General features: G+C 38.6%; 1 protein-coding gene across 1 annotated transcript; it reads left to right on the forward strand.

Moving 5' to 3' along the window:
- Window positions 1-1,294: 1,294 nt before the first annotated feature.
- Window positions 1,295-11,586, forward strand: ncam3 (neural cell adhesion molecule 3). Its single transcript, XM_042489126.1, has 17 exons — window positions 1,295-1,618; window positions 2,452-2,523; window positions 2,659-2,859; window positions 4,431-4,568; window positions 4,832-4,975; window positions 5,396-5,513; window positions 5,897-6,051; window positions 6,626-6,759; window positions 7,074-7,209; window positions 7,366-7,533; window positions 7,778-7,897; window positions 8,253-8,255; window positions 8,416-8,543; window positions 8,654-8,822; window positions 8,975-9,170; window positions 9,279-9,404; window positions 10,076-11,586. Exons 1-17 carry the CDS (start codon window positions 1,552-1,554, stop codon window positions 10,116-10,118), a joined length of 2,118 nt encoding a protein of 705 aa, XP_042345060.1. The 5' UTR covers window positions 1,295-1,551; the 3' UTR covers window positions 10,119-11,586.
- Window positions 11,587-12,555: the final 969 nt, after the last annotated feature.

Here is a 12,555-nt window from a genome sequence, read left to right on the forward strand (position 1 = left end):
AAACAACTGACTTCAGTCATTTGTTTACTTTCCTCATTTATGTGTCTGTTCTTGTGTGCTGAGCTAAATGCTGACAATCAGTTTGGTGTGTCAGGGCCTTAACACTTGTGTGGGTGTTGCAAGTCAGCCCAGAGACCAGTATGACATCATGGGAAATTCTAGGTTTCTGCACCTGTATGTCTGTCTCTCTATCTTTTGACAGATTTGTCAAATGTGTCACAACCTTGCAAGATGCAGTTAGGAAACTTTACAGGTGTGTAGTTGAGATCAAAATGAAGTTTCGAAAATATTTGTGGTCCAAGCAAGGGGTGAGAGTAAGGGGGTAGGACGTAGGGACGGGGCCATTGGCCCTCAATTTTATGCCCCTGGCCAAAATTCTTTTTAAGTTGTGTATCACTGTATCACGGCTGGAAGGATCACATCACAAGATGGTCACTAGTTAATTGTGACCATCTGTGTTGTTTCATTCTGTGAAATATCAAAATGTCTGCACTGAACAAGGCCCATTGTTTATGCTCCCTCTGTAACATGACTTACGATGACAGTTTTATACAGCAGAGCCTTTCTTATCAGTAACAGTATGTTTTCTACACCACTGACTTTAATCGCAGTTTTTCTTTTAAGTCTTTGAATTGTACTTTGATGTTACTTTGACTTGATTGTTTACAAAAGCTTATTTTTTGATTAGATGATTAAATGTACTAGTTGACAATCAACACTATCAAATTCAGTTTCTTTAGCAATCAACGACTTTGGCCTGTTTTTCAAAGTTGAGAAAATGTTTTCTTTGTAGTAGAATGAGTGTCAGTGATTTGAGCATCCTAAAGGATGTACGTTTTCAGGAAATGTGAATGGTGGCAGCATGGCAAATTTGGCAAATTGTGCATGTGCAATTTGTTGCGTGTTCTTGAGAAGAATGTTACCCCTTTCAAAACGAGAGAGGAAAAAATGATGGCATGATAAAAATATATCTTTCCCCATCTCTTCTTTCCCTGGGGGGCTGCTTCTCCTGCTTTCATCCGGTAGCCTGAAGGAAGAGAGAGAGAGAAAAGGGTGGGAGAGAGAAGGAGAGGAGAGAAAAAAAGATAAAAAAGGATAGTAAGAAGTAGAGAAGAGAGAGAAAAAGTTAAGAAATAAAAGGTGGGCAGGCGTCATTCAGTCATCACCTCCCAGAATGACCAACAGTGACTCTGTTGGTGTTAAAGAAGAAGGAGAGCAATGCTTTCTCTCTCTCTTCCCCCACCCCTTTCTCGTTTCCTCTCATCTCCACTGCTCTTTTAGCCCTATATAACCCCTGACATAGACCCTCTCCCTGCCAGAGGCTGCTTTCGTTAGTTTGGAAACAGCAGGTGTCTGCATGTCACAGTGATCAAGACTTATAGATATTTTAGGTTTTTGTTAATTTAAAACTTTCTAAGAAAAGTATTTGGGCATTCTGTCCAGCTGTGCCGACTGGAAAACTGAAACATTTCGACAAACTACAGAGACAGAGACAGAGAGAGACAGAGTTTTTGAAATTATTGAAGATCGACCATCAGCAGCTGGCTGAACATGAGGAACCAATCAGCACTCATCCTAAAGATGACCTTGCTGCTGCTGCTGCTGCTGCAGGGTGCAGGTAAGATCTGTTGACATTATTTTAGCATGGCAAAAGGTTTTGAAATGATATGTTTGGATGCACATTGCATGGCTGAAATATTGAGACTGGGAGCAAAAGTAAGTTTATGCTGTTGTGTAAGCATTGAATAACACAGGAAATAACAAATATCTGATTGTTTTTGTCCCAAATCTTAAGCTTCCATGTCTGTATAAACACGGAAAATGCAAGTTTCAGTTGAATTCTGCCTCTTCAAACAGTTGATAACTTTTTGCACTTTTCAGTTTTCAATTTTTTGGAAAATGTGATAAAACTACCTTAATTTAAAAATGCCAATATGTCGTTTTAGCCTAGGAAAGCTCAATAAATATTTGTGAATATAGTATCTGTCAAAGCCAGAAACCAGACAAAAAGAAGTCTCAAACTTCTCCACAGACAATAAGTGGGAGACTGATTTTGTGTTTTTATAAAACCAATTGAGTTTTATTCTGTTGTAGTGTTTTTATTCTTTTGTACTGTTTTCAGAAACAGAAAATGTTCCCATGTACTCCGAGGTGCTTCACACTGTAAAAAATAAGCTATTTGGTTTAACTTGGTGTCTGGGTGACGATGATGACATCACAAACTTGAGTTTAAGTTTTCTAGTTTTAGGAGTTTCAAGACTTCTAGTTTTGAGTTGTTCAAGTTTACTATTTTTTTTGGACTGTCTTAGACAAATGGAGACTATGGAGCACCTGATGAGAACCCAAAATTGCACACTGAGAAACTTTTGGGTGTGGTTCAAAATGCGTTTGTATAAAAAGCTGAAACAGGTGCAAAAAACAAAAAAAAAAATCTCTTCTTCTCTCCTCTAGATGCGAGAGTGGAAATCATTAATGGTAAGCCAGATGTCGCGATGGGAGAAGAGATCCTCCTGGTGTGTAAAGGTGAGTCATTTCAATGTCATTGAGTGACCAATGAAACTTGTCCACATGCATCAAATTTTCCAGTTTGAACCTTTAAATATTATGAAGACATTTATTTTCACTTTTTTCTCTTCTTCTTCTCCTTCTCCTGTCCAGTCAGCGGGGGGGAAGGAGAAATAATGTGGCAGAAGGATGGGACAGATATCGATGATGAGGACAAGGTGTTAAAGGCGGATGAGACCACCTCTAAATTGAATATTAAGAAGGCTACGATGCAGGATGCAGGCAAATATACCTGTGTGTGTGAATTTGAAAGCGGAATCACCGATAATGCTCAGACACAGGTGTTTGTTTATGGTACGTATCAGCAGTTGTTGCTGAAACTGTCTGGTGCAATAGATCTTTTATTTAGATAGAAAAGACAAATAGGTAGTATTTTACCTATAAGGATTTGTTTAAAGCAGTAGTTGGTAAAATAACTTTTTCCATATTTGCGGAAACTGTCTCTATATTTACGCACCAATAAATGAGACCGCTGATCTGTATGGAAAAGTCATGCGCCTCTGAAGAAAATGTTATTTTAGTGATAAGCTAGTTATTGAGGCTAAAGGGAAAGTTGAGGTACTTATTCATAGTCAGTCTATACATACAATAAATGATGATCATCCCAGTGTGGAGATGCAGGCTGTAGTCCAACACGGAAGCTTAACAATATTGGGGGGCAGCAACACGTGTAGTAGACACCTAAAACCTCAATATCAGTTTAAGTGTATGCTATATTCAGAGCTTTGTCTTGCTGCACACAAAAATTTCAGAAAGGGAACTGAAGTAATAGTATCGCTCTCTTCAAGGCCAGATTCCGTTAAGAAAAACTATAATTTAACATTGCTGAACACAGGAGCTGCTGGTCTACCTCTGCCTCGATCAGTTAGTTCATTTGTGTTATTATGTGACTTGGTGTTTTACAGGGTAAGTTCAGATTCACCAAGTCAGTCAATAACAAAAACTACTGATCAAGGCAGCAGTAGACCAGAAGCTTTCATGTTTAGTGAGCTAAAATTATTGTTTTTCTCAATGGAATTTGGTGGTTTTGACAAGAGCACAGATGAGGTATTGAAGCCGTTACAAGCTTTCCTGTCGCAACGGGCTATCTGATGGAAAGGTAAAGTGATGAAAATACTCTTAATAGAGCATACATACTGATATTGATTTTTTTTAAGTTGGACTTTTTTTTAGGTGGCTAAAATACATCTTGTTGCCGACCCCTCCTTAGCAGTACATTGTTTAGGTTCCATATCAGACTCCAGCCTGCGTCTCCAAACTAGAGTTGTGCGGACTGACATCCTTTGTATATTATTTATAGTGACTATGGGAAAGTACCTCATACAATCTCAATTCAACAGTCTAACACAGCTGACAGTCAAATCAAACACTTTGTGAACTGTTTGGTTATCTGTTTTATTGTTTTCAACATGACAGCCGGGCCACAAACTTTTTCATTTTACAGCGAAATAACACACTAAAATATGTTTCTGAAAACATTGAGGCACGAAATAGACAATGGAGAATCTTTATTCATATTTTATCAGGGCTGCCTAGTTTGACAGTTTGACCGCAGTTCACAAGCAGTGATTCGCATGATTGACAGCTGCATTGGAGACTCCTCAACTTGAATTATTATGTTTGTCTGTCTTTTCAGTGTTTCTATCAAATGCCATAAGAAGCAACAGGAACAGGAGGAGGGACAGTGTTTTTTTTTTCATTTTTCACTGAATGTCTCTCCCATGTGCTACTTTTAAAATATGGTGACAGTTTCAGCAAAGTTGACAAAGTTATTTTCCTAAAAGTTACCAACTGTATCTATAATGAACCAAACCCTACTTTGATGATAATATAATTTATATTTTTTGCATTTTCTCTTTTGTCAGAGGGTCCATCATTTGGAGGAACCCCAAAGTACCATGAGTTTCTGGAGGGCACAGAGGGTGTGGTGCCCTGCCAAGTGACTGGCAAGCCAGCGGTGAATGTTTACTGGCTCAGAGATGGAGAAGAAATCTCCACTAATGGTAGGAACAGCACCCTGAGAAGCCAGAGGCTTCCTTGCAGTTTAAATCAACCTGCTAAGCTTTTGTATTGTAAATATGCAGTATTTGACTGGTAATTAAGATAAAGCTTCAGTAATATGACTGAATATATGACTTTAATCCAGAATTCTTTCTTGCTATTTGATTATTTCTGCTTAAATCTTTTTCCATCGCTGTTTGTATTTTTCCAATGTGTTTTTTCACTGTCTTTCTCAGCATTTCTGTGCTCCCATCTCTCTCTTCAGCTGAGAAACGTGTTCGTCGGCTGCCTGGTAACTCACTTCTTATTGAGAAGGTGAAGAGAGGGGATGCTGGGACGTACTTGTGTCAGGCCCAGATCAGAGCAAGGCCTGTCAATCAGCAACTTTCCGTCTCTGTTGTTGTCAATGGTCTGTATCTATTTCACATCACAATTTACCACTGGTTAGGGTTTTGAAAGATAATTTATGACATAAAATTCCATAGGTTTAGATTTCTGGGGATAATCAGGGGACACATCCCCCTCGATATTAAAAAAAATATGCATTTTCTCCTCAAGGGAAAGTATACAAGTAACCGAGGAATTTTATTTTGACAAAAGTAAAGACATTTAAACCAAAAATTGATGCAGAAAAGGCACTAAGTTAAAAAAAAAAAATCACCACAATGCAGAAATGTATGATGTTTAGTTATTAAGTGTTATTGGTCAGTGATGCTTTATTGGTTAGGCACAAAAAAATGGCATTTTACTTTGAATTAGAATGATGCCATCACAAATTTGACATGTAAATAAAGCATTATTTTAACTAAAGTACAACTCATCCCTGCAGCTCCTCCCACTGTGCATCTGAGAGAAGAGGTGAAAAAAGTGGTGGCCGGACCAGAAAACAATGTGTCCTTGCTGTGTTTAGTGGACGGTCTACCAAAACCCAACATCAGCTGGACCATGTAAGTCCAGACTTGTGGAAGTTGGTCATGTCTTTTTGGTGTCTCCATTAAAGGCACATTATGCATCAGGATGTTGAACATATAATGTGGAATGAACTAAGCTGACCTGTTTTCTCTCTATTTCTTCCACTATAACAAGTCCAATGACTTAAAGCATTGGTTGTTTTTCAGTAATCATTTGCAATGAAGTTAATTTATTTCCTTCATGTCAGTTTACTTTGATGTTTTTCATACATTCTACCTTTTTTTTTTTTAATTACAACTTTGGTTTAGGACAATGTACCACAACTGGATCATTTTGTGTTGATTGTCCTGTCTTTGAAATCTGTGAAATACACATATCCTTTGAGTATCACTCAGTTTGTATTTTGCTCCCCTCCCAGGCCCATGATGTTTGACTCTTCACGTCATCAGTTCAACTCAGACCGCAGCCAGTTGACCATACGGTCTGTTGCTCGGGACGACTATGGAAACTACATCTGCACCGCCACCAACAAGATAGCTGAGAGCACTGCTACAATTAAGCTTCATGTTTTTGGTTAGTTCCTTTTTTAAATTTTTTTCCACCTTTGTGATAGCTCCATTAGCTCACTGAAACACAACAAAGAACAACAATATAATAAGCATGAATATGCAATAGCTTTTACCACTTACATGCAGGCATCCACGCATGCATCATTTACCCACACCCACACACCACCGTACATGCACTTTGCACCACATGATGCCTCGCAACAATGATCAGTTAATGAGTTTTGAGAGGGACCATGCAAAATGGTGTATGTGTGTGAATATGTGTCTTTAAGTTTGATCATGAATCTATTAAAAAGTTATGCACCTTTTTGTGAGAAACCACTTTCATTGCTGCTACACCCTCCTGTCTAATCGTTAAAAAACAAACGGCACGTTCAATCTCAAAACTGTGTGCACAGCTTTGCAACTATTTTTTACAGCTTTTTTTTTTGTTCTCCCATTTGGTGGGCATGTCACAGGTGTTAGCCAATCAGCAGTAATACAAATTTAAACTAAATTCTAGTAGATCTTTCCTTATTGTACTTTGGTAACGCTTCATCTTGTTGTACCATGATGACGCTTGACATGTTTCATTTCAGAGGCCCCAGAGGTGTTTGTGTCAGCAGAGCAGCAGAGTGTGTCAGTGGGTGAGCGTGTATCTGTGTCCTGTAACATCTCAGGCCATCCTCAGCCCGAGCTGCACTGGCTCAACAAGCACAATGGACGAACAGTGGTAAGAGTGTATGGAGACACACACGCACACACACACACAAACACACGCATTACCACACAACATCAGCTGCACATGATAAAATTGCCACATTAGGCCGAATTGTAAAACACAGTGCTCGTACATCTTAATCAATCTGACATATGTAGGAGGTTTGGAGTCGTCCCAGAACTGTATGAGCTCTGTGACTTGACAAACACTCTGTCAAACTCACTGACATATTTGCTGAGTGTTGACTTTTAACTGCTACTCCAACAACTTTACATTTGAACATTTACTGACTTATGTTTGATACAATATGTGTCTTCATCTGTCAGGACTCCTCTACTGGTCGGATCCATGTCATTGATGGTGTGTTGGTGATTGATGATGTAGTGCCCTCTGATGGTGGACTGTATTCCTGCATGGCTGTCAGCACCATTGGAAATGCATCTAGGGACGTTGCAATACACAGTAAGAGTCTGTCTTTGTGTTAAAGAAAGAAAGTTAAGTGGAGGAAAAATAGATTTAATCTGTACTTATGAGCATGCCTCTGACATACATTTTTCTATTTTTAATTTCTTTCGCTCCCTCTTTCTTCCCTCTTCTGACCTGCCTCCTTGTACACAGCCCAGCCTGGTCCGCCTCACTACCTGACAGTCTCACCTGGACCAACCTCAGTCATCTTCTCCCTTAAAAACCCACCAGTCTCTGGTGGAACACCAATCACAAGTTATGTCCTGCAGTGGAGGCAAAGTGCATCAGAAAAGTGGAAGGAGATCGCAGTCCCGGGTTCAGGTAAAACATCTGCTCTTTAAATGAGGTTTTGTGTATCATGACTCTCTAGAGAAAATCAGTCAGTGTACAGTTTACACTTTAAACTGCTTTAAACTGCTTTTTTCTCTGCAACTTTACCACTAGATGCCAACAAATCCTACACACTAGACCTCTAAAATACTAAAATGACATTTAATTATTATATTATATGATATTTTATACACATAAGCTGATGTGGTATTTCTCTGTGCGTTTGCTTTTATAGATCCCCTTACTATCACCAACCTCAAGCCATACACATTGTACACAGTACGTCTGGCTGCCTTGAATGCAGTTGGAGTGGGACAGTTCTCAGAAATAAAAACCGTCCGCACCCAGGGAATACGTAAGTGCTCGGCTACATACACTAACAACATCACTGACAAAACACACAAAATCGGTATTTCATAATATGTGTGGAGCATTGATGGGATATGCAGCATGTGTGTGTCCATATTTACAAGTTTACACATATGCATGAATGCAGTATGAGAATATATTCATGCATGCCAGTGTATACGGTCTATATGTATTGCAAGCAAAGCTTTCCTTCCTCATCTCCCATTCCTTATTTTTTTTATTCATCTTTCATGCTACCATCATCATCATAACATCTCCATGACATCATCATCATCATCCGCTGCCTGATGTTCATTTATGCCACTGATGACGCCATTTAATCCACTATCATCCTTCCTCAGAGGGTAAAGAACACACAGTGATCTATTAAAAAAATGAAAAAATAAACAAACAAGCTTAGTCAATCTGTATGGAGCCTACAGAAATGAATACGTAACCAAAGTTTCAAAGTTAATTTTTAGTCATTACTCTTAAATGTGGATGTTTCCTGTCTGTACCTTGTAGGGGAACCAGATAGTCCGGTTTTGTCGACTAATGAGATGAAAATAGAGGGCAACTCCTTCACTGTCCCACTTAAACAGAATGATGATGGTGGAACTCCTCTGCTGCACTTTGACGTACGATACAAACACGTAAGTTACAGTGTGAATCTGTTTATGTCTCTCTTAATGATTTACTCGTCTTTGAATTTTTTTCATTCCCTTGATTTCATCCATCGGTCCTGTCCTATGCTCTTTCTCAGGATAAAGAAGGGACTAAGTGGAAAGACATGCAGGTGTCCTCCGATGCTGACTCTGTCTCCCTTAAAGATCTGTCCTACGGCTCTGACTATCAACTGGAAGTCATGGCAGTCAATGCTAATGGTTCCTCTATCCCTGCTACGTTCAACTTTACCATTGCAGAACAACCTGGTATGTGGCTTCCCACTCCCTGCAGTAAACACTCACAAATCAAATCACAAACAAGTCTGATACTGACTGTACCTCAATATTGTGGTATGACAAAAATGTCTCTTCCCATGATGAAGATGTTTAATTCATGTTGACCTTTTCATCTCTTACAGCAAGCAGCCGCAGCATGACCAAAGGCAGTGTTGTTGGCATCGTCATGGTGATCTTCCTGTTGGTATTCCTGGTGGTAGACGCCACATGCTGCTACAGAAATCGCTGCGGCCTGCTCATGTCTATTGCCGTGAAACTCTTTGGACAGAAAGTCCCAGGCCTCAAAATGCTTGAAGAAGGAGACGGAGCCACTAATGGGTGAGTAGGAGTTGGAAAAGTCTTTAAGTGTATATCTATCATCATGTATTATTTTTTGTCCGTCTTTAAGTTGTCATCTTCATATTTTAAACCTTTGTGTGGCTGCAGAGAGGTGAAGCTGAAGGGTATACCAACTCCAAGAGGCAGCGTGCAACATACGGGGGTTCAGACTCTTACTAAGGATGGGCAGCTCACAGAGGTCACCTCCGACAAAGCCCCACTTACCAAACATGAGTATGTTTATTCATTCCCGTATACATCAAAATTGTAGCTCTACAACACTAAACCAAATTCTATGTTTCATAGATGTTTTTCCAACGTAAGTATTTTAGCCCACCCCTCATATAAAAATGAACAGTGGAACAGAAAGTTATCAAAGACTTTGTTGTTGAAATTGAAAATCTATTTTTGTTATGAACATAATATCAACATTGAATGGAGTTCTGTTTGCAAGACAGTCTTAAGAGCTGTTCAAACCAGAATTGATAACAATAACAATAACAAAAGTGATGACGATGTGAGCATTCACTGATGGACAATACGTTGTGCTCGCCAGCTGTGTCGGCCGCTCAGTGACATTGACGACCTGTTACTACTATACCTTGTGCAGAGTAACACAAAAAACAAAACAAAAAAAAATTATATGGGGTCACAAATTTAAAAGAAGTTGGGAGAATCCAAGACAAAGAATTGTATCCATAATTTTGTATAAGTCAACATCAATTTGGCAATATTTTATCGATTATCAAAGAGACCAAAGACCAGGCACTAGGTTCTCAGATAAAATTACTTTTCGTTTTCTGTGTGTGTAATCTGTTGACTAATATTATGTTACATAAGCAAATCTGATTCCCTGTATTTTCAGAATGATGATATCTCATTGATGAATCATTTCTTTACCGCAGGAAAAAACAGCCAGGCAGAGACCTGCACCCTGCCGATGCATGAGGTTAGACACCGGAGGAACAAGAAACAACAAATGATGTATAGACAACAAAAGAAGATATAAAATAATCACTGAGTCAGAACAGTCAGCGATGGCCACTATCAATACACCTGGGATAGGAAGAAAACACTGAGACTGTTGCGGTTTGTTAAAACAGATCTGTTTCAGACGTCTGTGCACTGAAATGAGATGACAGTGGGCTGAAAATCAGTTCACGTGAGGCAGATGATGTCATTTTGTAGATTTTTGTTGTTGTTATATGTGTTCTGATTTAGATTAGTTCCATAGAAAAAATTTTATTTTACAGGGTAATCTTGATGTCTGTGTTCTACAGGGTAAATTTACTGGTGTTAGAAATTCATCCTCAAATGTTTTCTAAAAATCACAAATGTTTACCTTCAAAAATCTGAATGTTGTACACAGACACAAGGTCTTATCATTTTTTTCGCTCTTTGTTAATCTTGTTAGTGCATTGAAAATATTTGTCTCTGATAATTATGTTTTTATATATATCTTTTTACCGTTCACCTTTTTATTGATCTGCATTGTGGCTGCTTTCTGATGGTTATATAAGACTGAACATCTTATTCTTTCAGATGAAATAACACTGTACACAGATACTGACTATTTACAGGACATTTCATCTTAAACTGCACCTATCCAGCCTTCATGTAATTATCATGCATGAATATTTATTGTTTTAAAACCCATACATGACAGATATTTATCATGAGAGGCTTTGAAGTTGAAGCCATTTTAGACTTTTTAACCAGCTTTACTGTTCAGCTTTTTGTGGAAGAACCTTATAAATGCTCGTCAACACACAGAGGACCTGTAATTATAAGCAACTTTTATTATGAGATCATTCTTCATCAGACAGGAAATCCGCATACACTATTAAGCTAGCTCCCAGGAATTTTATCCAACGTTTTGATGTAACAGATCTTCGTCAGGCATTGTCATTCTTTAAAGTACCTGTAATAATAGGTGTCACATAAAACATACTGTATACAACAAAGTTGACTGATTCTGTAAGTGAAGGATTTATAGTCATATTAGTATTTACAGTAATTAAATAGGTTCAGAAGCGCTGAATGTGATTCTGGAGAAAGACAGTTGATTGCTAAGTCCCCTTTCACAGGTTTGCCAAATACTGACGTGTTGGGCTGGTGGTTCGACCCGACTACCAACCAAATATGTCTTTCTCCAGAGTTACATACAGAACCATAACTTGCAGCTTTTTTTGTTTAGAAGATACTTTGACAGTATGTCATATTGAAATATGTCATGTTTGCATGTGACCTGATCATCTTAATTATGTGTTGTGATATTTTTATTGTATTGTATCGAACACTGTACATGGCTGTACATACACATGTTGTTACATCTTTGTCTTTGATAAAAACATGGACTATACGACAGCTTTATGTCTTTTGTGATCACCAAATAAATCTTTGTTTTTGCATTTTACAGGCATCTCCATGACAAACTGGGGGGGGGGGGGGGGCATATCTTGCCAGTTGCTCACTGCCTTTTTTCCCTTGTTTTCAACAGAAATCAAACATCAAACCAGTTTGCTCAGGTTTCAAAGGGTTAAACAGCCTCTAAAATGTGTCTGAATGCAGCAAAAGAAAACTGATCTTTATGTTGGTTTTAAAGGGTTTTTCATCTGTGTGTAAATGCACACTGTAAGCACACCAATCCAATCTGTGCCTCTATATAAATTCATCTGTTCAGGCACAATCACTTCATTTTAGACCTTTTAACTGGTTATACGACTGTTGATCTGAGAGAGATTACGTCAAGGAAATGACTTTGAGAGTGAATCCAACTACCCTGGACCCTAACATCTTGGCCAGGGAGCTGAACAACTGCAACATTGCATACGAGGCTCTAAGCACCCAGGTAGAGGTGCTGAAAGCTCACCTCCAAGGCACAGAGCAGCATATTGCCTGTCAGGAGGAAAAGATGAACGAGTTGTCCACTCAGCTTGAGACAGAGACGAAAGAGAATAAGTCTCTGCAGAAACAGGTGGAAGATTTGATCAGCGAGCTCCAGAGAGAAAGAGCTGAGAGACTGAAGCTCAATGATCAAATGACAATTCAAACTTTACAGTTCTGTCTGTATTGTTGCATATTTTAGTAATAAGTTATATTTCTGAGTCATTCTGTGTGTTAAAGCACAGCTGGAGTGTTGGAGACAAAACAATCCAGCTGTTTTTGTTTTATATTGTGTTTGACATGTTTTTAAAGTATGTGATGTTAAAAGTAGATTTAAAGATAAATAAGAAAGACAGTGGGAGAATGAATAAGCTCAAAGCTATGACCAGAATTTGACGGTTTAGGTCTTTGATGTCAGTCAGAACAGAATTTTCTTTTGGTATATATGCAGGAAGGTGTGGGATTTTCAGGCAAGGATGTCCAACATAGTGTATGTTTC

The sequence above is a fragment of the Plectropomus leopardus genome, chromosome 7 (genome assembly GCF_008729295.1).
Source record: "Plectropomus leopardus isolate mb chromosome 7, YSFRI_Pleo_2.0, whole genome shotgun sequence".
NCBI lineage: Eukaryota > Metazoa > Chordata > Actinopteri > Perciformes > Serranidae > Plectropomus > Plectropomus leopardus.